Source organism: Plecotus auritus (genome assembly GCF_963455305.1).
Source record: "Plecotus auritus genome assembly, chromosome: 10".
In the NCBI taxonomy this organism is placed as follows: domain Eukaryota; kingdom Metazoa; phylum Chordata; class Mammalia; order Chiroptera; family Vespertilionidae; genus Plecotus; species Plecotus auritus.
The window spans coordinates 11,000,908-11,026,989 of NC_137785.1; the positions used below are offsets into that span (position 1 = coordinate 11,000,908).

At 54.1% G+C, this 26,082-nt stretch overlaps 2 protein-coding genes across 3 annotated transcripts in view; one reads left to right on the forward strand and one right to left on the reverse strand.

Moving 5' to 3' along the window:
- The window catches only part of VRK3 (VRK serine/threonine kinase 3), a 45,008-nt gene extending 30,015 nt beyond the window's left edge, over nucleotides 1-14,993 (forward strand). For both annotated transcript variants that reach the window (XM_080644774.1, XM_080644775.1), the window contains 4 exons: nucleotides 877-997; nucleotides 9,193-9,251; nucleotides 11,969-12,117; nucleotides 14,629-14,993. In XM_080644774.1, coding sequence (XP_080500900.1) covers nucleotides 877-997; nucleotides 9,193-9,251; nucleotides 11,969-12,117 — 329 coding nt within the window. In that variant the 3' untranslated portion in view covers nucleotides 14,629-14,993. The remainder of the gene's footprint in view (nucleotides 1-876; nucleotides 998-9,192; nucleotides 9,252-11,968; nucleotides 12,118-14,628) is intronic.
- A 2,845-nt stretch (nucleotides 14,994-17,838) lies between these two features.
- Nucleotides 17,839-22,844, reverse strand: SIGLEC11 (sialic acid binding Ig like lectin 11). The gene is made up of 9 exons (XM_080644690.1): nucleotides 22,716-22,844; nucleotides 22,249-22,635; nucleotides 21,858-22,142; nucleotides 21,676-21,723; nucleotides 20,988-21,245; nucleotides 20,594-20,878; nucleotides 20,294-20,384; nucleotides 19,927-20,008; nucleotides 17,839-18,504 (listed from the first exon to the last, which is right to left on the reverse strand). The coding sequence occupies exons 1-9, from the start codon at nucleotides 22,798-22,800 to the stop codon at nucleotides 18,304-18,306; spliced, it is 1,722 nt and encodes a 573-aa protein (XP_080500816.1). The 5' UTR covers nucleotides 22,801-22,844; the 3' UTR covers nucleotides 17,839-18,303.
- Between the last annotated feature and the right edge of the window lie 3,238 nt (nucleotides 22,845-26,082).

Consider the following 26,082-nt stretch of genomic DNA (forward strand, 5'->3'; position numbering starts at 1 on the left):
AATCCCACAATATAACCATCTCCCCCACTAGACTGAAGGGCTGGGACCCAACCAAACTCTCATCTAGAATTTGAGAAATTGGGTGGGGCCTGGCGTACAGGGCTCTGTGGGCTCATTGAACGCATGAGTGCATGAACGAAAGAGAGTAGATGGGGAGTGAGCTAGTGAGTGCACGATGAAGGGATGGTGAGAGTGTGAATGAGAGTAACAGAGGCTCATGAGCTTGAGTAGGCGAACAAAGAATGGTGCCGGAAGCCAATTCCAGCATGTCATAATTATAAGAGTTTTATCAAAAGGTTGATGAAACTTGGGGGCTCAACAAGGGCTGAGTCACATATGTAATTACCTGTTGGAATGGCTGGAAAGGCACTTCCCCCAAACCTGAATAGGATGATTGCTTGCTGCCTGACAACTCAGGGTATCTTAATCTACATGTTATTGCCTCCTGTTGGCCAAACACCTGAACAGCTGTAGGCTATTCCCCAATCTGACAATTCTTCTGTACCCTACCCTTTGAAGTGTATTATCTTCACCTTGCCTTAGAACAAATTGTGTTAATAAAAAGCAAGGGGTCCTGAGACAAGGGAAGTCTTTAGCTCCTTTACCTGAAGCTCCTCTGACTCCCAGTGCCTTTCAAAACTATCTTTTGTCTTTGGACTCCTACTTCATCTACACACAGTCTTTCTCCGGATTGCTGAACCCCTTCTTAATGCTGAGACAAGAACCCCAGCAAATGAACAGATAGAGCCCATATGTTTGGGTGGTTGGGTGTGTGAGTGCATGGTTGAGACAGTGAGAGGGAGAAAGGAAGGGGGTGGACGTGGCAGTGAGTGGAGCCTCCAGCCTGAGCTGCCTCCTCTTTCCCTCCCTCCCCAGGACCCTCCCGCCGCAGCGACCTCCAGGCCCTGGGCTACTGTTTGCTGAAGTGGCTCTACGGAAACCTGCCGTGGACAAAATACCTTCCCAACACCGAGGATGTCATGAAGCTGAAACAGAAGTGAGTCTGGGGTCAGCAGAGCCCAGCACGGGCCCAGCACCCATGCAGCTGGGGCAGGATCTCCGAACCCAACAGGGAACAGATTAGGGAGGCGCTGTCCAGCAGAGCCAAGGCCTCTGCCGTTCTCAGGTGTGCTCTGCTGTCTGTTCCAGCAGACAGAGCGTGGACTCCAGAGCCACGCTGCCTGGGCCAGACTCCAGCCATACCACTGCAAGCTTCGGTGTCCTCAGTGAGATGGGATCCTATTGGCACCCACTGCGGGGCCTATGGAAAGATTCAGGGGAGTCAGGCACACAGCACTCGGCAGAGAGCTGGCCTGTAGAAAATGCTCACCATGCCCTGGACACCATGACTCATTCATTCCTTCATGGGCACATGGGCAACCTGAGCAGTTAGGTGTGGGCCCTGCCTCAGATTCAGACAACACCAGCCACCCATGTTCATTTTTTAAAATTTATCTTTATTGTTGTAAGTATTACAGATGTCCCCTTTTGCCCCCACTGACTTCTTCTACCCCACTCCCACTCCTTCCTCAGGCCTTTACCGCACTATTGTCTGTCCATGGGTTATACATATACTAGAGGCCCAGTGCACGAATGCACTGGTAGGGTCCCGCCGGCCCCACCCCAAAGAGGGGGGCAATTGGGGGCAGGGCCGGCCAGCAATTGGGGGCGGTAGGCCAGCTGGCCCCACCCCCCGGTCAAACTCCTGGTCGAACTCCTGGTCGAGGGGGCAATTTGCATATTAGGCTTTTATTATATAGGATGCATATAAGTTCTTTGGTTAATCTCTTCGCACCCCCTCCCTCCCTCTGAAGTACATCAGTTTGTTTCATTCTTCAATGTCTCTGGATCTATTTTGTTTGTCTTCACACTTCCCTTCCTCACCTCTGCACGCAAAACCACCAGATCCTGCTAGTTCCGGGTTTTTTTAGACATTCAGTGCTGTTGGTTGCCAAAGGAAGTGCTGGGGTATGAGGTTCAGCACAAAGACAGACGCCTGTTTGCAAAGGAAAGTTGGAAAGTGCTGCATGTGGGGTTCAGCACCACGGACAGGCCATCTGGGATCGGAAGTGAGCAAAGGGGGCTTTGGTCCTCAGCACCAAGGACAGTCAGTGAACAGCTGGACACAAGGAAGTGCTGCAGGTTCAGAGGCTGGGACTCAAAATGTGGCATAGACTTGGGGGCTGAGTCATTCAGGAGGGGTCATCCAGGAGACGTTGGCTATCGATGTCTGAGGTGCAGAAGTGAAGTCTAAACGGAGACTCAGAACTCAGGTATCTCGGGAATTGTCAGCAGACGGCCTGGGTCGGTGTGCTGAGTGGGAGGAGGGAAACCTCTCCAGTGAGCAGCATTGAGTCAGTGTGCTTCTCAGTTCTCAGCGTGCTGTGCCACGGGTTCATCTTGAGCCTCTCTCGTTTTATTTGCCCCTTTCATGTTCCCCATCCTCCTTCTCTCAACCATGCACACCCACTCACACATGCTTAACACATGTTCTACTGATACGTTTGCTTAAATGTATTTGTATCCTTAAACTTGCATGATGACTGTGGTACTGTGTGTTTGACTCAGATAAATGGTATTCTCTAAATCTCGTCTGTTTCTGGCTTTTTTCACACAGCACTGTGTCCTTCAACTGTAATCTCATCATGACATGTGCACTGTGTTTACTACAAGTTTGTGTAGACATGTCTGTGTCCTTGAACAATGTCTGATGCGTGTATTTCGTTTGCATAAGCAGTACTCTGCTCTAAATTTCATTCTTTCTTGCTTTCTTTCCCTCACTGCTGTATTTTGTAACTTTCAACGACATTGCTAGTTCACTACCTCTGAATACTTCTACATTAGTTTAAATGTATCTGTGTCCTTGAAATATATTCACGGTGTTGTTGGGTGTGTGTTTGGTATAAATGGTCCTGAGCCCTGAATCTCATCCTCCTTCAGGTTCCAGCTTAATCGTCACTCCCCAGGGAGCCCTTCCCTTCCCGCCTCAGGTCTCCTGCTTGTGCACGCCCAGGGGGAGACACGTGCCCCTGTCCATTGGCCTGCTCATAAAGGCCTGTTCAAGGCTAATGTGTACCATTCCCTTGTCTGCACCAGGGACTGCCCAGTGCATCTCTGCGTTGTCATCAGAACAGTTCTGAAGAAAGTGCAGCGATGATCTGAGGCACAGAGAGCTTAGGTAACAAGCCCAGGTCACACAGCTTCCAGGGAGAGGCGCTTAGACTCATACCCAGGTCATTCGGCTCCAGAGAAGACCCTTCCCCGCAAAGCCAGTGTCTCCCAAGTGCGGGGGGCTCATCTCGGGTGGACTGGCAGCGTTTGCACACAGCCTCCCTCCCCTGCGCAAACAGGTGTTGAGCACCTACTATGCTCCAGGCTCCATTCTAGGCCTCAGGGCACAGAAATAATACGACACACATCCCTGGCCCTGGGGAACTCACACCTGTTGGTGGGAGAGACGGTAAAGAGATAAAGAGTGAAACACAGGGCGTGTCCGAGGTCCGACTGGTGGGTTGGCAGGTCAGAGCCTGGGGCCCACCTGTGGGACGGTCAGGGCGTGGGTATGTGTCGCTCTTTTAGATTTGATGGCCAGGGCGGGTCTCATGGCAAAGGCGACGGGTAAATCCCTCCCAGAAGGGTGGTGAGGCAAGGAGACCTCACTGTGGTGCTGATAGGCCCTAACATCTCTGCAGAAGGGAGGAGGGAGAGAGATGGGGTGCGGGGGAAGGCCTTCACTCCCAGGCTTCCACACGCAGCCTCTGGGTCAGAAGCCAGCTGCAGAGCCTGCCAGGGCACGAGCCACTGCCTGCTTCCTTGGAATCCATTGTCGCATTGTTTTCTAGTTTCTCATTTCTGAGGTGAAGCCAGGTGAAAACAGCGGGCGGGTCAGAGTGAGTAGCACAGGCAGCGGGGCGTCCTGCCGGGGGCTAGCGCTCCATGAGACTGAGGTTCGCGACCTGCCCCTTTACCTTTCTGTTGTGTTAGGGACAAGGAGATCCCGAGGCACTGTGGCTCAGATGAGGTAGATGTTGACCTCCCTCTGGCTAACAGTCCCAAGGTAGGAGAACAAGGGTGGTGGGTGCCTCGGCCCCTTCAGCCTGCCCACATCCTCTGGGCACTAGCTCTGTTGCCACGGTCTCCCATTACTTGCATCTTATTTTTTAAATATATATTTTTTATTGATTTCAGAGGGAAAGGGAGAGGGAAAGAGAGAGAGAAACATCAATGATGAGAGAGAATCATGGATTGGCTGCCTCCTGCATGCCCCACACTGGTGATCCAGCCTGCAACCCAGACATGTGCCCTTGACCAAAATCAATCCCAGGACCCTTCAGTCCGCAGGCCGACGCTCTAACCACTGAGCAAAACTGGCCAGGGCTCCCATTACTTTTAAAGGGCAGGACCAGAAATGATATGTGACTCTCAGCCGCCCTGTGCCGCAGTGGGCTTGGGAAGCGTCCCTGCCTGTGGCTGCTGACCCTTGGGATTCTGCCTTTAAAGAGGAGAGATGACATGGGGGGAGGGGGCAGATCCTCCGTGGTGCCATCTTGAGTCAAATTTCCGTGAGGGCAGGGGCCACATCCGCTGTCTTCATCGCCGTGTTGTTCACAGCACAGTGCTTGGCCTGTTGTGAGCGCTCGTGGAACAGTTGTGGAATGCATACATGAGCCTTCATTCTCAGGCCTGGGATTCTGTGTAGACACACGGGTCAGACAGGCATGCCCCAGCCTTGCAGGGATTCCCGTGCTGGAGGAGACACTCGGGCAGGAAGCAGACTCTGCATGTGATGTGGCGGCAGCCCCCACCCAGGGCATTGTGGGAGCAGAGGGAGGCAGGTGACCTGGCCTTGGGCCACGAGGAGCCTGTACCCAAAAGATGCCTGACCCGGTCTGTAGAGAGCAGAGTTCCCCCAGGCAGGCAAGGGGAACAGGATTTCCGGGCAAACAGGATAGCACGTGCATGACTCCTTTCCATTCAGAACCTGTTTCCACGGGCATCTCGGTGCCAGCCCCTGTGCTGGGAATGCTGGGAATCAGCCGCGCGGACCTCCTGTCGTCAGTGAAACACCTGCTGAGGCTCCCTGGGCTGAATCCTCTCTCCCTCTGCTTCCCCTGACCCCTGAGAACACTCATCTCTCCCGTTCACTTCTCTCCCACCTTCCCCTTCCCCAGAGCTCATCGCTGACCTCAGTGCCTCACTAAGAGGCTCTGCAGTCGCCACAGTGATGCAGAGTATATGAAATAGGTCTCAGTAATCATTAGATTTTATTTTTTATTTATCCTCATCCAAGAACTTATGTTGTGTTTTTTATTGACTTTAGAGAGAGGGCAAGGGAGAGGGAGGGAGGGAGGGAGGGAGAGAGAAATATCAGTAGTTGCCTTCCGTACACACCCTGACTGAGGGCCAAACCCACAACCTAGGCATGTGCCCTGACCAGGAATCCAACCCAGGACTCTTCGGTGTATGGGACGATGCTCCAACCAACTGAGCCACCTGGCCAGGGTAGTCCTAGTCATCATTTTAATATTGATGGTTTCAGTATGAACAACAGTTCATTCTAGGGCCCCCGATCCCAACCACAGCCACAAAGGGAGGGCCAGGCATGAAAAGATGCTCCTGGGAGAGGAGATGTGGGCGGTAACATAGCTGTCCTTCTGGACCCCGCAGTCACCAAAAGAACCACGAGGGGGCGATGTTGGCATGTGCAGGTTTCCTGGAACCCTGCCTTCTCTAGGACTTCTTACTGTGGTGTGTGTGGCCTTTTCCCATTCATTCAACAAATATTGATTCCATTGCTTGTACATCCCAGTTCATGACAGAATGAATGACTAAAAGAAACAGAAGGGACAGTGTGGTGCCCCAAGGCTCTGGTGCGTGAAGCCCCCCCGCTGGGAAAGCACAGATAGGACTCAGGTTTGGTCCCTGCTCTTGAGGCTGCGAACCGGGCAGGAAAGCCCCACGGACACCGACAGCTACAGGCTGTTGTGGGGAGGAGTGCTCTTTTGGGCCATCACACACTGTCTCATTCATTCCTTCACCACACACATCCTGCGGCTGCAGGAGAAAGGGGCCAGGCCCAGCCTTCCTGTATATGTGCCCTGCCAGTTGCTGTAGGGCATCTGTGGACCCGTGCAGAGGGTGCCCGGACATTCAGGAGGGATCGGCTTCCTCTGCCTGGGCGGGCGGGGGCAGGGGGGAGGGTTAAAGCTTCCCCGAGACCAGCCCTTGAGCTGTGTCCCAAAGGGGGAGCAGCCACTGAGTGGGGTCAAGGCAGGGAAAGGCCGTCCAGGGCAGAGGGAGCATTTTGTGCAGAGACCATAAGATGCAGGTGGATGTTTGAGCTGTTTGGGGGACTAGAAGAAGTTTAGGGACATCTATAATACTGTCAACAATAAATAAGTAAATTATTTATATATATACTAGAGGCCCGGTGCACGAAATTCAGGCGGTGTCCCTCAGCCTGTACCCGCTCCAATCTGGGACCCCTCGAGGGATGTCTGACTGCCCTCTCACAATCCAGGACTGCTGGCTCCCAACTGCTCACCTGCTTGCCTTCCTGATTGCCTCTAACCACTTCTGCGTGCCAGCCTGATCACCCCCTAACCACTCTCCTGCCAGCCTGATCACCCCCTAACCACTCTCCTGCCAGCCTGATTGATGCCTAACTGCTCCCCTGCCAGCCTGTTTGCCCCTAACTGCCTTCCCCTGCAGGCCGGGTCACCCCTAACTGCCCTCCCCAGCAGGCTTGATCACCCCCAACTGCCCTCCCTTGCAGGCCTGGTTCCTCCCAACTGCCCTCCCCTGCTGGCCATCTTGTGGTGGCCATCTTGTGTCCACATGGGGGCAGGATCTTTGACCACATGGGGGCAGCCATCTTGTGTGTTGGAGTGATGGTCAATCTGCATATTACTCTTTTATTGGATAGGATAGAGGCCTGGTGCATGGGTGGGGGCCAGCTGGTTTGCCCTGAAGGGTGTCCCAGATCAGTGTGGGGTTCCCTTGGGGTGTGGGGCAGCCTGGGTGAGGGGCCTATGGTGGTTTGCAGGCCGGCCACACCCCCTGGCAACCCAAGCAGAGGCCCTGGGATCTGGGATTTATTTATCTTCTACAATTGAAACTTTGTAGCCTTAAGCGGAGGGCAAAGCAGGCCAGGACTGCAGAAGCTTGGCTTCCTCCATCGCTGCGGACAACCCTAGCCTCCTGCTCTCTCCAGCTCCGTGGCTGCCGCCATTTCTGTTGGGATTTATTTATCTTCTATAATTGAAACTTTGTAGCATTGAGTGGAGGCCTGGGCTGGCAAGGACAGGCGGAAAGCTTGGCTTGTTCCATTGCCAGGGAAACCCAAGCCTCCCTCCTGCTCTCTGTGGCTGCAGCCATCTTGGTTGGGTTTATTTGCATATTCCCTCCTGATTGGCTGGTGGGTGTAGCGGAGGTACAGTCAATTTGCATATTACTCTTTTATTAGATAGGATACACACACACACACTGAGTGGCCAGATTATTATGATCTCTGAACGCATAATAATATGGCCACTCAGTGTATATCCTTCCTATATAATAAAAGGCTAATATGAAAATTGTCCCCTCGACCAGGAGTTTGACCAGCAGACAGGCCGGCCAACTGCCCATGTCCCCTCTCCCTGGCCAGGCTGGCCAGACCCCACCCATGCACGAATTCATGCACTGGGCCTCTAAATATATGCACATACACACACACACTGAGTGGCCAGATTATTATGCATTCAGAGATCATAATAATCTGGCCACTCAGTGTGTGTGTGTGTGTGTGTGTGTGTGTGTGTGTGTGTGTACACACATATACACACATGTATACGGCTGGAGCATGAGATGGAAGGAGGCAGGCAGAGAGACAAGGCTAGAGGAGCGGGCATGCGTGCCAAGGGCTTTCCTGGGGAGCCCAGGAGGGCTGTGAGCAGGGAGGGGCAGGGCCAGCTCTGGGTGTAGAAAGACTCTGGGGCCATGCACAGGAGGCTGGGGAGGAGGCTGAGGTCCAGGGAGAGGATGAGGCCTGAGCTGGGCCCAGAGCCATGCACAGAGGGGGGCTTGGGGACTTCTGGGCCGTGAGGGAAGGAAGGGCAGCCCCCAGTAGCCGGGTGCACACTGGAGACCCAGCCAGTGGTCCAGGCCCGTGAAGGTACAGTGCATAGAGCACAGGACGTGGGAGAGTTTCCATTTTTCCCAAGTGGTACGGGGGGGGAGGGGTGTTTATATATGTGTATGTGTACAAACGTTTGTGTGTGAGTAGATAGTCTTTGTTACTCACAGATTTCATATTTGTGAATTTGCATGTATTTGTAACTCCAAAGTCAAACCTCGCAGTGTTTTTGTGGTCGTTCTCAGACACACGCAGTGTGGAGGAAGAAGATTTTTTAAATAAATTTTTAATGATTTTTAGAGCGAGAGGAAGGGAGGGGGAGAGAGAGAAAATCAGTGTGAGAGAGAAACCAATTGGTTGCCTCCTGCATGCACCCCAACCAGGGATCAAACCCACCACCTGGGTGTGTGCCCTGGAGAGGAGCCAGCCGGCAACCTTTTGGTTTTCGGGGCAGTGCCCAGCCGACCGCGCCACGGCGGCCAGGGCTCAGAGTGGAGAAGACGTGGAGTCGCCTGACAGCCGTGATCCCGGCTGAGGTGGAACGCAGTGCCCCTCCGCCCTCCAGGCTCAGCCCTCACCCGTGCAGCAGCGTCCTACATGAGGCTTGTTTGATGCCACATCTCCCACCTTCTTGTGCTTTCTGTTGGTGATTTCGCTGTTCCGAGTGGCCCCAAGCATAGTGCTGAAGTGCTGTCTCGTGCTCCTCAGTGCAAGGAGGCTGGGGTGTGCTGCACAGAGAAAGCACGTGTGTGAGTTAGATGAGCTTCCTTCAGGCACGGTGAGCTCGATGTGAGTAAATCCACGTGACAGTAAGTGAGGTGGGTTTAAACCCCTAAAACAAGGTGATGCAGAATCCATCAGTTGATGAGAATGTTGTGACCAGAGGCTCATGGGAACCTACTGCTGTGTTTCCCCTCAAAGCCGATTCAGAATGTGCTCATTCAGTGTTCGAGGCGACTCTGTGGGCCACAGCTACCGCGGTTAACAAGAGTCGACTGTCCGGTGATGAGGCGTTTTGTCTAAAAGGCTGCTCTCCCTTCCCCGAAAGACCTTTGCATGTACCTCTGTCCCGTCAGGTTCCTTAGCACCCCGGTGGCCCTCGTGGGACAGTGCAGTCACTGGATTCGGCCCTCAGGTATGTCCCAAAGGGGAAGGCGGGCGGGGCTGTGGCAGGACCAGGGGCTTGGATCCAAGTGGAATCGCCTCCCTTTAACCCCCTTTGTTGTCTTTGAGTCTCAAATTGCATGTGTCTATACGCTCATTGTAGAAAAACAAAAATCTTTCCCCCAAATTCGGAAGTGTGTCTGAATAATAATAGCAACACACACACAGCTACATGATTTTTTTTTTTTAATGAAATCATATTCTGTATATTGGTCTCCAACTTGATTTTTTTTTTCATGTAAGAAGTCTACGTTGGAGATTTTCTGTGTCATCATTTGTAGAGTTTTTTTAAATATATTTTTATCGATTTCAGAGAGGAAGGGAGAGGGAGAGAAAGATAGAAACATCAATAATGAGAGAGAATCACGGATTGGCTGCCTCCTGCACGCCCCCTACTGGAGATCGAGCCCGCAACCCCGGGCATGTGCCCTTGATCGGAATCGAACCCAGGACCCTTCAGTCCGCAGATCAGTGCTCTATCCACTGAGCCAAACTGGCTAGGGCAAGTCAGCATTTTTTAAAAAATAGGTTTTTATTGCTTTTAGAGAGAGGAAGGGGGAGAGAGAGAGAAACATCGATGTGAGAGAGACACATCCAATGGTTGCCTCCTGACCAAGGCCAGGGCTGGAACCTGCAGCCCAAGGTATGTGCCCTTGACCAGGAATTGAACCCACAACCCTGCGGTGTGCAGCCGACACTCTAACCATTGAGCCACCAGCCGGGAATAAACCCTCTTTTAAAGCCAATCCCTCCCACTGGTGACTTAGGCTGTTTTTTTGTATTTGGGGTTGTTGTTTTTCCAGTAGTATTTCTGTAGAACCTCTGAAAGCTCCCTAAACAGGAGACAGGCCCTAGCCGGTTTGGCTCAGTAGATAGAGCATCGGCCTTCGGACTGAAGAGTCCCAGGTTCGATTCCGGTCCAGGCCACATGCCTGGGTTGCGGGCTCGATCCCCAGTGGGGGTGTGTGAAGGAGGCAGCCAATCAATGATTCTCTCTCATCGTTGATGTTTCTGTCTCTCCCTCTCCCTTCCTCTCTGAAATCAATAAAAATATATTTTAAAATAATAATAATAATAATAATAATAATAAATAAACAAACAAACAAACAAACAGGAGACAGACACGGATCCTCCAGGTCTGTAAGGGCTCACTTTTTTTATTGATTTGAGAGAGAGAGAGAGACATGGATTTATGGTCCCATGTATTGATGCATTCATTGGTTGATTCTTGCATGTGCCCTGACCATAGATTGAACCCACAGCCTTGGTGTATTGCAGTCACACTCTGCCTGGCCAGGGCAGGGCTCCCTCTGTTGTTGTTATTGTTGTTGTTGTTGTTAACCTTCACCGAGGATATTTTTCCATTGATTCTTAGAGTGGAAGAGAGGGGGAGAGACAGAGAGAGAAGGGAAACATCGATGTGAGAGAGACACATCTATCGGTTGCCTTTTGCACGCCCCAACCAGGGCCGGTGATCGAGCCTGCAACCAAGGTGCATGCCCTTGACCAGAATGGAACCCAAGACCCTTCAGTCCTTGGGCCAATGCTCTATCCATGGAGCCAGACACGCTAGAGCAGGGCTCCCTTTTTAATTGCCTGACACCCCTGGGTTCAAATGATGGCTCTGCTGCTCAAGTCGCTCTCCCCTCCAGCCCTTGTTCTCGCTCCTTAAAGGAGCCCCCAGCTCTAGCTCCACAGTCAGTCAGGCCTGCTGGAACCAGCCCAGGGGCTGCAGTGGGAAGGGGGGCCTCTCTGAGCTGCAGCTAGGGTAGGAAGGGGCCAGTGACAGCCCGCCTCCGCCTCCGGGGCTGCCCAGAGAATGCAATACAGAGGCCTGGGCTCAGCTGCCTCGTCGTCTGCTGCAGCCCTGGGTACATGAGCCTTTTCCGCCAGACCGCAGGCCTGCAGTAGGCACTCCCCGAGTGGGGACTGTCGTGACTGTTGTTTTGGTCTCATAATCAGCACTTTTTAAAAGAGCAATAATGGTATTGTGCTTATTTACGGGGGGAAAGCCTTTATCATTTAAACCATGTCCCTGGGACCTGTGTCTGTAAAGCCAGTGAACTAAGAATTGTTTTACATTTAGAAATGGTTGGGGGGCGGGGGATCAAAAGAGAACTGTGAACCTTACCTGAAATTCAAGCTGCAGCATCCAGAGGAGAAGCCTGGGCGCGGCCCCGCCCCTTCGTTGACCTGTCTGTCGCCTGTGGCTGCTTTTGTGCGAGAGCAGCTGAGCTGAGTCCTTGCAGACACAGACCCAGGGGTGCGCAAGGCCAAAAGCGTTTGCTCTCTGGACTTTACAGTAGACGTTTGCTGTTCCAGACACACTAGATGTTGGCAGGCGAAATGACCTCAGTAGCTGAGATCTGCGTGGAAACAACGCAGGCGGGAAGGGGTAGGGCTCAGATGAAACAGGTTGGCTGTGAGTTGACAGTGTTGAGACTGGGTGATGGGATCGTGGTGTTCACGATACTGTTTTCCTGTTGCACACGTCTGACGTTTTCCAAAAATGGGGGGGGGGGGGGCGGTGGGCAGGGTCCAAGTGCCTGTGGCAGTGCCAGGCACGGAGGCAGCAGCCCTGAGCGCGGGGGAGAGGGGGGGCGGCACACCATGGCGAACCTCTGGGCACAGCTCCCCACTCCGGGTCGGCCCCTCTCAGCCTCTCCCTGGTGGGTGTCTTGACCACAGAGACGCTGCAGGAGTACCTGAAGGTGGTGCTGGCCCTCAAGTACGAGGAGAAGCCACCCTACGCCTCGCTGAGGAGCGGCCTGCAGGCGCTGCTGCAGGATCTGCAGGTGTCGGCCTATGATCCCATCGACCTCCGGGTGGCGCCATAGGTGGGTTCCGGTGGGAAGAGCCTGTGAGCCTTCACCCCCACCCCAGCCTCTGAGTTCCAGGGCCAACTTCCCAGTTAGGTGCTGCATTTCTCCACAAGGTGCTTGAACTTTCCAACCCCCCGCCCACCCCGCCCCGGGGATCACAAGTGACGAAACCCCACTCTAAATTGGCTTTAGAAAGTGGGGGACCGATGGGCTCCTGTAACTAGAAAATCCCAAGGGGAAGGGTTAAGCGCACTGGATTCAGAGCCTAGAAAGTAGCATCGAGATTGTCTCTGTCTCTGTCTCTCTGTCCATCCCCTCCCCTCCCTCTGCCCCTCCCACCCCCTGTGGTCCCTGCTTCCTGTGGGTCGGCTCCCTTGTCCCCCAACACAGAACCTCGCTGGCTCTGTGCCCTGCTCTGTGCGCGCCTCTTGTCTCCGCTTGTCTCGCAGCCCCTCCTGCAAGCGGGAACGTCCTTGCTCATGGCAGCGTCGTTCTGCTGTGTGGACGCTGGATGCTCTCCATAGCCAGGGGCCGCCTCTGCTCGGCCTCCTGGGGTTTTGTTGCCGTGCACACGCTGGCGTGCACCTGTGTCCGTGACGATTGCATCGCCCTGTCTGTACCTGTCTACCCCCCATTTGTGCTGTGAGAGTGTCTGGGAACTTGGGGGCGGCCAGAGCTGAACCAGACTCGCTGGACAGTTTGGCAAGGCCGCACGGGCATCCTGTGGAGGGGCCTCCCAGGGTCCTCGCTCCTCAGGGCTGACGGTGCTTCCACTCAGGCTCTCCAATGGAGGCGAGGGCAAGTGGGGCCGTTTGTCACTGTCTACGGACATTTTTTTAACTTTTTAAAATACGTTTTTATAGATTTTAGAGAGAAAGGGAGAGGGAGAGAGAGAAACACCAATGATGAGAGAGAATCATTGATCGGCTGCCTCCTGCATACCCCCTACTGTGGATGGAGCCCGCAACCTGGGCATGTGCCCTGATTGGAATCGATCCAGTGACCTCCTGGTCCATAGGTCAGCTCTCAACCACTGAGCCACGCTGTCCAGGCTCTGCAGACATTCTTGGTTGTCACCACTGGGTAGAGGGTGCTCCTGGCATCTGGTGGGTGGAGGCTGGGGTGCCGCTCAGCATCCCGCAGCGCGCAGGCCGGCCCCACCACCCATCCCCACCCTCACGGTAGCCGTGCGGGGGCTCAGGGAGCCAAGCCAAGTGCGTCCTCCCGGGCGGCGTGTCTCCTTCCACCGCAGCCCTGGTGCCGCTGGCACTCTGGTTCCACTGCTGCTCCAGGCCTGCCCCTTCACTCACATCCCAGGCCCCCCCACGCACGCACGAGATCCCACAGCCTAAAGCTCTCCGCAGGGGCCTGGTCCCAGAGCACTCCCAGACTGTAGGGTGTGTGTGTGGTTTCTTCTGCAGGGTCACAAGCTCTCGGCCTTAACCACAGACGCTCTCCAAAAGTGAAGGTGTCACTTCCCACCAGCTAGCCCCGCCCCAGTCTCCCCAGCTTGTCAAACGGCTCTTCGGCCCCCAGCTGCTCCGGTCTTTCCCCAACTCCTTCCTCCTTCAGGCGTCCCAACAGGCCGTGGCTAAGTCCCTTCTAGTCCATTTCTTCCAGGTTTCTGCCTCCGCGTTCTCCCAGGGGATACCCTCCCCCCAGAGGTGGTGAACTGTGCGGTCTCTTGTCACAGTTGCCCACACGCAGCAAGCTCCGCTCCATGAGGGCGGGGCCGTGTCTTTCTCTGGCATCCCTCTTTCCTGCAGTCGCTGGCCTGGCGCACGGAGACTCCACGCATATTTATGGAGTGGGCAACTCCAGCCTGCCCGCCGGTGCTGGCCAGTCGTCCATGCCTCCTTCTGCCCAGTACGAGGGAGATTTTAAAACTCAAAGCCCACAGCCCTTCCAGGACCACCAGTTTCAGATCCAACGACCGTCTGGGCGCCCCTCACGCAGCAGCGGGTCTGTCCCTTGGTTAGAAGCGTAGTGCCGAGATGCTCTTTAAGGAGCCCAGTGACCTGGGAGTAGCGGATGCGCCTCTCCCCACCCATCTGCTGAAATGAGCTGTAACCACGAGCATAACAACTTCTCTGCTTATGGCAGCTCCTTGCTTTGGCCTGCGTGCCCAACACCCCCTCGTCCGGGCCACTCCGCCAGCCACACCGGCCCCCCTCAGATTCTAGACGAGGCAGAGCTTGATCCCACCCCAGGGCCTCTGCACTCTGTTGCCATGGTCTGGAATGCTTTTCTCCTTCAGTTTTCCTCAGATCCTGGGCTCCCCTCCCCCGTTTGCCCCTCCTTGAGGTGCCTCCTCACCTCCTCTCTGATCATATCGCCTGTTTTCTGCGCAGCGCCCACCCCTCTGGAGGGAAGTGTTTAATCTGTAGTGTCCCCACCCCCTCCTCCCAGCTGTAAGCCCAGCAGAGGTGCTCCTTCACCTCCACCTCCCCAGGCCCAGGGCCTCCCCAGGCCCAGGGCGCGCCCTAAATGCAGGAGACACTCACAGCCATTTCCATTATCTTCCAGGACTTTCAACGCCCAGTTTGAAATAGGGGGAAAAAAATGGGAAGAAGAAACATGAAATCCAGGCCTGCTGTAGATAAGCTTCTAGAAAGATCCCTCGGACGTGCATTCCTGCCGCTTCTGTAGGCGAGGCTGCTGTCCGGCCCGATTGGCGATTGGCGGGGAATGCGGGGAACTCGGCATTTAGGCTCCAGGTAACATGAACGACCTCCTTCGCCGTCCCTTCCTCACAGCCGTCATCTCCAGCAGCCGCTGGGGTGGTGAACGTAGAAGACCTTCAACTTGGGGACGGGGTTGAGCCGGCCCCTCAGTGGGACCCTTCCTACCATTGGAACCACTGTGCTTTGGTAATAAATTGTTTCATTGGAGCTTGGAGAGTCGAGTGTCTGCAAAAGATGTTCCGTTTGGGAAAGGTTAGCTCCCTTTTCCTCCCCATTCACCCATCCCTTCAACCTTTCATCCATCATCTACCCTTTCATTCATCTGTCCAAACTTCATGGAGCCACCCGTCCATCCTTTCTTCCTTCCAGCCAGCCATCCATCCATGCACAGATGCTCCTCAACTTACAGTGGAGCCACATCCCAGTAAACCCATTGTAAGTTGAAAATACTGTAAGTTGAAAATGCACTAATGGCCCTGGCTGGGTAGTTCAGTTGGTTAGAGCAGTGGTCGGCAAACTCATTAGTCAACAGAGCCAAATATCAACAGTACAGCGATTGAAATTTCTTTTGAGAGCCAAACTTTTTAAACTTAAACTTCTTCTAGCCCTGACCGGTTTGGCTCAGTGGATAGAGCGTCGGCCTGCAGACTGAAAGGTCCCGGGTTCGATTCCAGTTGAGGGCATGTACCTTGGTTGTGGGCACATCCCTAGTAGGGAGTGTGCAGGAGGCAGCTGATCAATGTTTCTCTCTCATCGATGTTTCTAACTCTCTATCCCTCTCCCTTCCTCTCTGTAAAAAATCAGTAAAATATATTAAAACAAAAACAAAAAAAACTTCTTCTAACGCCACTTCTTCAAAATAGACTCGCCCAGGCTGTGGTATTTTGTGGAAGAGCCACACTCAAGGGGCCAAAGAGCCGCATGTGGCTTGCGAGCTACGGTTTGCCGACCACTGGATTAGAGTGTCATCCTGATACGCCAAGGTTTTGGTTTTAATCCCTGGTCTGGGCACATACAGGAATCGACCAATGAATGCATAAATAAGTGGAACAACAAATCTCTCTAAAATCAATCAATAAAAATATTTTTAAATGTACTTAATGGACTCAGACACAGACCTATACCTTCCATAAAAATTAACTCAAATGGCCCTAACCAGTTTGGCTCAGTGGATAGAGCGTCGGCCTGCGGACTCAAGGGTCCCAGGTTCGATTCCAGTCAAGGGCATGTACCTTGGTTGTGGGTACAGCCCCGGTGGGGGGTGTGCAGGAGGCGGCTGATTGATGTTTCTCTCTCGTCAATGTCTCTAACTATCCCTCTTTCTTCCTCTCTGTAAAAGATCAATAAAATATATATATTTTTTAAATTAACTCAAATGCAAAACTATAAAACTTCTAGAAGAAAAGATAGAAGAAAAATCTGTTTGACTTTGGGTTTGGTAAAAAGAAAGAGAGAAGCCCAGCCTGTGTGGCTCAGTGGTTGAGCGTCAATCCATGAACCAAGAGGTCACAGTTCGATTCCAGTCAGGACACATCCCTCGGTTGCTGGCTTGATTCCCAGTGTGGGGCGTGCAGGAGGCAGCCGATCAATGATTATCTCTCATCATTGATGTTTCTATCTCCCTTCCTCTCCCTTCCTCTCTGAAATCAATAAAAACATATTAGAGAAAGAAAGAGAGGTTCCGTAGTCCTGATGCAGGGCAAAACAAATTGTGCGTGAAAGATGGAATCACAACAGACGGAATCTGAAGAGCAGTTTTCCGCACAGAGTTGTTAACTTCGTACCAATACGTGTTCACTGTGTTGGCACACTGTGCCCATGTTGAGCATGTTTTCTCATTAATGGAAACCATAGGGAAAACGAAGTGGACATTCAGTGGAAAAGAGAACAAGATCAGTCGGATGTGAGCACTGTGAAAACTAATTACCAAGTAAATGGAACACAGGCTGTGACGGCAAGGAATTTTATAAGCAAACTAGTGGCCCAGTGCACGAAATTCATGCACATTAAAAGGGGATTCATTAGAGGAAATAATTTAATATTGCTATTTGCCCTTTCTCTATAATAGAAGTGTCAGAGATGAGAGAAAATTAGTAGAATGTATATGAAAACCTTCCTCCTGTCAGAGTCTGGGGCGCACCATGGGACCCAGAGTCAAGTCCCCACCCACCCACATTCACCTCAAAATCGCATGAGATCCAGACCTGGCCGCCCACCCCCCCATTGGGGTAGATCCAGATCTGGCCATCCCCACCTTTGTCAAGCCCCACCGGGCAGGGGACGTAGCCTCAGGTCCCCTGGCCCGGTGCCAGGATGGGGGGCGTGGCCTGAGGTCCCGCAGCCTGGTGCCAAGGTGGGAGGTGCAGCCTGAGGTCCCCTGTCAAGCCCTGCCAGGCGGGGAGTGCAGTCTGAGGTCCCCTAGCCCAGCACCAGGATGGGAAGCACACCTTGAGGTCCCCTGTCAAGCCCTGCCGGGTGGGGGAGGGCATAGCCTCAGGTCCCTGCTGATTACGCGTTAAGACTCCTTATGGGAACTTGCCTCAGCTGTGGGAGTAGCCGTCTTTGTGATGGAGTGATGGTTAATTAGCATATTCCCTCTTTATTAGATAGGATTCTGCAAAAAGAAACCGTTAAGGAGAACCAAAGCCTAAGGGACATGTAATTAAAGGAAGAGGTGTGCAATGAGATGACCTACCCTTCAGTTCAGATAACCAGCCAATGAGTTTGTGAGTGGTGAAATACACAAATTGGGCTTCCAGGAGGCAGGCTCAGAGAGGCCAGTGAGCAGAGGCGGTGCCCCAGGGACGGTCCCTGGGGAGGGGAGGGGAGAATTGAGCTGCAGGGCAGCCCAGTGACAGCCTCATCCAGGCCTTCAGGATGCCCTGGAGCTGGAACAACCCCTTGGAGTGGGCCCGACCCTTTTTCCCCCGGGCTGGCTTCCCCGGGAAGAGGTGTGGCCTCGAGGTAGTGCTCTGCGCATGCGCCTGCCTGGAGCTTTACCTAATTATTGCCTCAACGCCCCACAACAATCACTCAAGTTAGGTGTTTTTTTAAAAATATTTTTTTTTCATTGATTTCAGCGAGCAAGCGGGGGGGGGGGGGGGGAGAGAGAGAGAGAGAAACATCAATGATGAGAGAGAATCATTGATCAGCTGCCTCCTGCACACCCCACACTGGGGATCGAGCCCACAACCCGGGCATGTGCCCTGACAGGGAATCGAACCGTGACCTCCTGGTTCATAGGTGGACGCTCAACCATTGAGCCACGCCGGCCAGGGTCCAATTAGGGTTACTGTGTCTGATACGGGGTGCGGGGGGGGAGACTGAGAAGTAGAGTGACTTGCTCAGACTCATGCTCATAGTTGGAGACGGGCTGAAATCTGAGGCCAGTTCTGCCCATCACGGCACCAGTGGGACACCAATGTCGTCAGCTAATTCTTGGGAATTGTCCCTGATGTCTCCCCTCCCAGAGAAGCCCTGGGCCCTCCAGCCAGAGGTCGCTGGAGCTGGGGGCCTGTTATGTGCGGATCTTGATCTCTGCATACTCGGTGCTGGTGGCCTCCCGGTCGGGTGGTTCCCCCAGCCTCCGATCCTGGAAGCTGAGGGTGGCGTAATAGAGCTCCAGCTCCTCCCCCGAGGTGGGGGCGGCGGCAGCGGGGGACGCAGCTGGGGCCGGGTGGCCTAGCTGGCTTCCTGGCAGACATCCACGCTGGTAACCCTGAGTGGAGGGGGGAGAGGCGGTCAAATTAGGATAATGGGGGCTGGGAGTCAGCAAGGAGGGCCCACAAGCTAACCTGGAAACTGAGCAAATTAGTCTTTCATCTGTTCATCCCACAGACATTGGTGGAGCCCCCATTCACTGAGTCAGTCAGCAAATATTTTAGAGAAGTGATGCCTGGCCCTTGGTAATGGATCGCCAGCCTCCCAGATTTCTCACAAGAGTCCATTAGGGCGACACTAACTCTGTTCTATTTGTCAGGTGGAGAAACAGGCTAAATATACCAAAATCACACATGTAGTTGTTGGGAGGGCCAGGACTCATGCCCGAGTCTCTCTGGCTTCAGTGCCTACTGCCTTAGGGAACAGCGCCCCTGTGCCAGGCCCTGGATAGTCACTGGGGAACAGAGCAGACACCACCCCTGACCCGCCAGTTTGCAGTGGGGGGAGCAGACCTGAAGGTAGTAGTCGGTTATATTACTCTCTAACTGCACATTGTAATAGGATGCACAGGAATGGGGCGGTGCAACCAGAAGGACAGGAATTTGCTCAGACCCAGACTGCCCTGCCCTCAGCGCCGCTCAGCATTTCAGGGGTTCAAGCAAACGCATTTGTGAATTACGTTATGAACCCTACAAAGGATATTGTACAGTAAAGGGTGGACGCTGCCCAAAGAAGAGTTTGACCCTGTGCCCCCAGCACCTGGGAGGGAACCTTAAGCCTTGGGATGGCCTGCCTGTTCACTGGGGACCGTGGGCCACACCAGGCAGTTCATGTGATTGATGGCGGCCTCAGGCCACGTGGGATCCACTTGACCTCTGCGGGGATGGAAACTGAGTTCAGCTACGTGACCGTCCCCCAATTAGAACTGGACATCAGGCTCGGGGAGCTTCCCCGATGGGTGCCCGTGCCTGTGGTCACACGTCATTGCTGGGAGAAGTAGGCACTGTCCGTGTGGCTCCGCTGAGTGACCGCGGAAGCCCACGCCTGTCTCTCCTGGCCCCGCCCCTGCGCCTCTTCCCATGGCTGATTCTATCCCCATCCGCCTGCTGTAATGAACTATGACCACGAGCATAACTTCTCTGAGTCGGAGTCCTTCTGGGGAGTTATGAACATGAGAGTGTCTCAGGTCCCCTAACCTTGTAGTAGACAATTATTTGGGGGCGATCCTTCTGGCGTCCTGTATTGGGGAGGAGAGAGAGGAAGGAGGAGGAAGTGGAAGATGGGAACAGGGAGGGCCCCCCTGGACCTGAACACACTCAGTAAGACTGGAGCGGAGGGGACGGTGACTCCCAGCCACCGGCCTGGGTGCCTAGTTGATGGGGACCCTGCTTGGGGCTCGATGATCATCTTAAGTCATCGGGATGGATGTGGCCACAGCGTCCTGGGGAGATGGAGGGGGTGGGGCGGGGCCATGACTCACCAAGGAGCCGGGACCCCGCTTGGAGGGGGCATCCTTCTCACCAGCTGCAGCCCGGGGTGCGTCCCTCCTGCAGATCTTCACTCTGAAAGGGAGGGGTCCCGGGACCCCTGAGCAGCCTGCCAGGCGCAGCGCTCAGAGTGTGACCACCATCCCCCGCCAAAGAGGCTAGAAGGGCTGACCACGCCGGACGCAGGGGACGGGCCTGCCCTCTGACTTTCACAATGAGAGCAGCTCCCTTCTGGGTGGCTGGGTGGGGAGGGCCCTGTTCTCACAACCCCTGCAGCACCCAGATTCCCCCAGGCGGCTGTGCAGGGTCCCAGGCCCAGGCTCCTGCCCACCCTGCACTCTCTCCCGGGACGACACTCACATGAAGACGGTGAGGCAGAGGCTGAGCAGCCCAACGACACCAGCTCCCGCGACAGCCCCCAGGACGAATGCTTCCCTAAGCGCGGGCTTCCCTGCGGACAAATGGGGTTTGGGGTGACTCCCCTCCAAGCCCCAGGACCCTGTGCCCTGCCTGTGCTCTGTGCCCTTACTGGACTCTGCCCCCCACCTCTTCCTCCCTTTCACCCCTTTCTTTCCCGACTCAGCCCCCCTCTCCCCCCAGTTCCGCCTTCTCTCTGACCCACTCCCTTCTCCATGGCCTCTGTCCCCAGCAGGCCCTGACCTGGCAGCAGCAGGACCGAGGCGCTCTGGGCCCCGTGCACATTCCAGGCCTCGCAGCTGAGTCTGAGGTCAGGGCTGAGGCCCGCGCGGAGGCTCAGGGAGCTGTTGGTCCAGGGCCCCGCTGAGCTGGAGGTGACCGCGTGGGAGCCGTTGCCATGGTTCCCCTCCAGCAGCCCCGCCCCCAGCCGCCAGCTCAGGGAGGGGGCCGGCTGGGCCCTGGAGGAGCAGCTGCAGTGCAGACCCTCGTCCTCCCAGGAGCAGGAGGGTCCCAGCAGCTGCGGGGGGTCTGTGGGGAGCGAGGAGAAGGGTCAGCGGTGCCTCTGCCCTCCCAGGATCCCACCCCCCTTACACACACACACACACACACACACACACACACACACACACACACACACTCTGCACAAGGAGTCGCAGGGAGGCGCGCAGGGAGCCCCGTGGGTGCTGAGCTCGGCAGGTGAATTCGCCTTCGTGCCCCGCCTCCACCCGGGGCAGCTCCAGGACCCCGGGCTCGCGGGGCTGTGAGGGGCTCAGGAGCCGGCTGTCCTGGGCCCAGCTCAGCGTGGCGGGAGGGCTGCTGTCGGCGACACAGAGCAGGCGGAGGGAGTCCCCTTCCCGGACAGGGAGAGCAGAGCCGTTCCCCACGTGTTCCAGCTCTGGAGAGAGACAGGGGCCCAGCCCAGGCCTGCGGATCAGAAGTCTTCTTCCTATTTCTCCCTCCTCTCCTTTTTTTTTTTTTAATCCTCACCCGAGGATGTGTGTGTGTGTGTGTGTGTGTGTGTGTGTGTTTAAATACACTTTTATTGATATCAGAGAGGAAGGGAGAGGGAGAGAGACAGAGAATCATCAATGATGAGAGAGAATCATTGGTGGGCTGCCTCCTGCACGCCCCCTACTGGGAATTGAGCCCTCAACCCCGGCATGTGCCCTGACCAGGAATCTAACAGAGACCTCCTGGTTTATAGGTCCACAGTTCAACCATTGAGTCGAGACTGCCAGCCCGAGGATATGTTTTCATTGATTTTTGGAGAGAGAGGAGGGGAGAGTGAGAGAAACTTTGATGTGAGAGAGAAGCATCCCCCTTACCTGTGTGGCTTCCTCGGGAGACGCTGATGGCCAGGTTCTGTGGTGCATCTGGACAGAGGGACACAGTGAGGAACAGAGTCCCTTCCCCTGCTCCCAGGACACACAGAAATGGGAAGTAGAGAGACCGGCGCCTGCGTCCTTCCTGCAGCCCGTTCCCCACCCGGCGTCCTGGCCGGACTCACAGGACACGTTGAGCGTGATGGTCCTCTCGCTGCTCACATCAGCCCCTGGGAAGGTGACCCGGCAGGTGAGGTTGGTGCCGTGGTCCTGCGGGCGGGGCATGAGCAGGATCTCCGAGGACTTAGAGGCCGCTGAGCCCAGCACCCGGGGTCTGAGGGCAGCCCCGGTCCAGGAGACAATGCCGGGCCGCAGCCGGGCACAGGCCCCAGGCAGGGAGCACGCCAGGTGGCCCGGGCGGCCAGCCTCCAGGGGCTTCTTGACGTGGATGTCCGGGGTCTGGGTCAGCGCTGGAGAGAGAGAGGGTGAGGCCAGGCCCAGAGGGGACCCCATGTGTGCACCCCAACCCTGAACTGCTGCCTGTCCCGGTGGCCCATTCCTGGGACCACTCCATACCTGTCACGGTCACGGTGAGCAGTTGGTGCCTGTAGAAATGGCTCACACGGCCCCTCTCCAGTTGGAAGTAATACTTTCCACTGTGTCTGGGCCCTGCACCTGAGATGCTCAGGGAACAGTTGCCGGCCCCCAGGTCCCCGGAGAGGTAGAATGGAGAGGAAGATTTCACCTTATTTCTTATTTTCTTGGTTTGGTTGTTTGTGGCCACAAGGACATCTCCTCTGACAGCTTCCCCTTTCTTGTACCAGTAGCCATACGCTGGGGTAGAGTCGTTCCAGCCCTCCCGGGGGTAGGACACCTTGCAGGGCACGTGCACGCACAGACCCGCCTGCACCGTCACCGAGTCCTGCATCTGCAGCTGGTACTCTGGACCCATCTGCGGGGACCCTGGGGGGACAGCAGCTCCGCTGCAGCACCAGCCCCGCCCCGGCCCCGGCCCAACCCGGGACCCTCCCGGGCCCACTCACCTGCCCACAGCAGGGGCAGCAGCAGCAGCAGCAGCAGCAGCAGCATGTCTGGGCCCGGCTGGGCTGTCCTTGGGCTGTCTGGCATCTGTCCTGGAAGGAAGCACCAACAGGAACCTTCTGGAGCAGAGAGCAGTGGCCACCCAGAAGAGGAACCCCGGGAAATGCAAATGGCCCAGAAGATCCTCTCTTCGGACTTCTCCTTTCACGGATGAAAGTAACAAGGCAGAGAGAGAACACGTGGCCACCCTGGGTCATTCTTAGGAAGGACAGTCCCAGGAGTGGGCTTTTGGGGGCAACGAGGGAATAAGGGCTCTAGGTGAGGTGCTGGAAGCAGGCATTCATTCATTCACTAATTCATTCATTCATTCGCCAGGGACACATCTGTTCGATGCAGGAGCTGGGGGCAACAAGGAGAGTATGAGCTCCCAAACTCTGCCCCCAGGGGCCTCACCCTAGTGTGGCCCCAAAGCCATTGCTCCCCAGGCTCCAAAAGGACACTCAACTTCCTGCCTATCTCAGGGCCAAATCTTTAGTCCACACAGGGCTCCCAGCTCCACAGTGAGAGGCAGGGCCAGCCCGGCGGGCGTGACTCAGGGTTGAGTGTCAACCTATGAACCAGGTGGTCACAGTTCCCTTCCCAGTCAGGGCACAGCCCAGATTAGGGGCTGGATTCCCATTAGGGGGCATGCAGGAGGCAGCCGGTCGATGAGTCTTTCTCATCATTGATGTTTCTCTTTCTCTCTCCCTCTCCCTCTCCCTTCCTCTCTGAAATCAATTAAATATATATATTTATATAGATACAAGAGGCCCGATGCACGAAATTTGTGCAAAGGGCTCGGCCCTCGCAGCTGCGGTGGCTTGCCTAGGCCCTCGCAGCCCCGGCTTCATCTGGAAGGTCATCTATCTGGAAGGACATCCAGAAGGTCGTTCAGCTATCCAGTCTAATTAGCATATTACGCTTCTATTATTATAGATTTAAAGTGGGGGCGACTGCACAGGGCCCTACACTCCTAAGGGCCTCCTGCAGGAGCTCGAAATTCTTTTTTTTTTTTTTTAAATAAATCTTTAGCCAAAACCGGTTTGACTCAGTGGATAGAGCGTCGGCCTGCGGGCTGAGGGGTCCCAGGTTCGATTCCAGTCAAGGGCATGTACCTTGGTTGCGGGCACATCCCCAGTGGGAGGTGTGCAAGAGGCAACTGATTGATGTTTCTCTCTCATCGATGTTTCTAACTCTTTATCCCTCTCCCTTCCTCTCTGTAAAAATCAATAAAATATATTTTAAAAAAATAAAATAAAATAAATCTTTATTGTTCAGATTATTACAGGTGTTTCTCTTTGTTTTCCCCCCATAGCTCCCCTCCACCTGATTCCCCACCCCACCCCATGCCCTTACCCCCCGCCACTGTCTTCATCCATAGGTGTTAGATTTTTGTCCAATCTCCTCCCGCACCCCTCACACCCCTTTCCCCCTGAGAATTGTCGGTCCACTCCCTTTCTATGTCCCTGATTCTATTATTTCACCAGCCCATTCTGTTCTTCAGATTTTTTATTCACTTGATTTTTAGATTCACTTGTTGGTAGGTATGTACTTGATGTCATTTTGTTGTTCATAATTTTTATCTTTACCTTTTTCTTCTTCTTCCTCTTCTTAAAGAATACCCTTCAGCATTTCATATAATCCTGGTTTGGTGGTGATGAACTCCTTTAGCTTCTTCTTGTCTGTGAAGCTCTTTATCTGACCTTCAATTCTGAATGATAGCTTTGCTGGGTAGAGTAATCTTGGTTGTAGATTCTTGCTGTTCATCACTTTGAATATTTCTTGCCACTCCCTTCTGGCCTGCATAGTTTCTGCCGAGAAATCAGCTGACAGTCGTATGGGTACTCCCTTGTAGGTAACTAACCGTTTTTTTCTTGCTGCTTTCAAGATTCTCTCTTTGTCTTTTGTCCTTGGCATTTTAATTATGATGTGTCTTGGTGTGGTCCTCTTTGGATTCCTCTTGTATGGGGTTCTGTGCGCTTCCTGAACTTGTAAGTCTATTTCTTTCACCAGGTAGGGAAAGTCTTCTGTCATTATTTCTTCTAATAGGTTTTCAATATTTTGCTCCCTCTCTTCTTCTGGCACCCCCAAAATTCGGATGTTGGTACGCTTAAAGTTGTCCCAGAGGCTCCTTACACTATCTTCATATTTTTGGATTATTTTTTCTTTTTGTTTTTCTGGTTGGGTGTTTTTTGTTTCCTCATATTTCAGATCTTTGGTTTGATTCTTGGGGTCCTTTGACATACAGTTGAATTTCTGTATATTCTTTATTTCAGACAGTGTATGCTTAATTTCTGACTGGTCCATTTCCATTTTTTTGGCATTCTCATTAAAGTCCTTGAAGGTCTCACTAAGCTCCTTGGAGGTCTCATCAAGTTTTTCGGTGGTTTTTAGAAGATTCTTGAGTAACCTTATAAATGTGGTTTTGAACTCTATGTCATCCAGTAGTTTGCTTTCCTCCATTTCTTTCATTCGTGACATGTTTCTTTGTCTCCCCATTTTGTTGCTTCCCTGTGTTGATGGAGTAGTTTTCTGTGGTAGGTGACCAGTGGTTCAGCCTATCACCTGAGGTGGACACTCTTGGTGCACCCCTTTGTGGGCTGAGTGCAAAGTCTTGGTGTAGTTAAGCCTTGATTGCTGTTGGTACACTGGGAGGAATTGACCTCCAGGCCAATTGGCTGTGAGGACCCGCTGTGTCTATAACGGAAGAACTGCTGCGCTGGAGACACGCTTATGGGGCAGGACTTGCTTCAGTGGGGCTTTGGTGCTCACTGAGTCTGCCTCTTGAATGTGTCACTTATGGATGTGAGGAGTTGAAATCTGGTGTCTCACAGTGACCACTAGGTACACTGGCTTCTGGATCTCCAATGGGGTGCAGGTCAGCTACTGTCTGAGGCCACCCAGCAGGAGCTACAGCGAGAACTACAGTTTTCTCCTCTTTGCTTGGGGTTTGGAGGTTTTGGAGCTGTCTGACCAGAGCTGCAGTTTGTTAGGTTAAGCTGTGATAGGGCAGGCCATTTATATGCAAAAGCCGCTGCTTGGAGCTTGGATGGGTTTGTAGATTGTGCAGGGCGGGGTCTCAGGGAGTCACTAGGCTAGGGTGTGGCAAACAGCGATGGCTGCCAGTCAGCCCTCTCTGTGTCTCCTTGTTTCCAAGTCCCTGCGTCCCGCGCACCAGCGCAGTAAACAATGATTGTTGTGCGCACCTCTGCAAGAAAGTCACCCTCATTTTCCGACCCGATGGCAGACAGTCCAACTTCTCCCTGTAGGAATTTGGGTCCCCCACGCCTCCCCAGAAACTGGAGTTCAGAGTAATCGGGAGCTTGTCTT

Coding starts and splice junctions, on each gene's coding strand:
- SIGLEC11 (XM_080644690.1), bottom strand. CDS start 22,800: ATGCCAGACAGCCCAAGGACAGCCCAGCCGGGCCCAGACATGCTGCTG. Junction 22,143..22,248: donor GCTCACCGTGACCGTGACAG/GTATGGAGTGGT, acceptor CTCTCTCTCCAG/CGCTGACCCAGACCCCGGAC. Junction 20,385..20,593: donor CTCGGTCCTGCTGCTGCCAG/GTCAGGGCCTGC, acceptor ATTTGTCCGCAG/GGAAGCCCGCGCTTAGGGAA.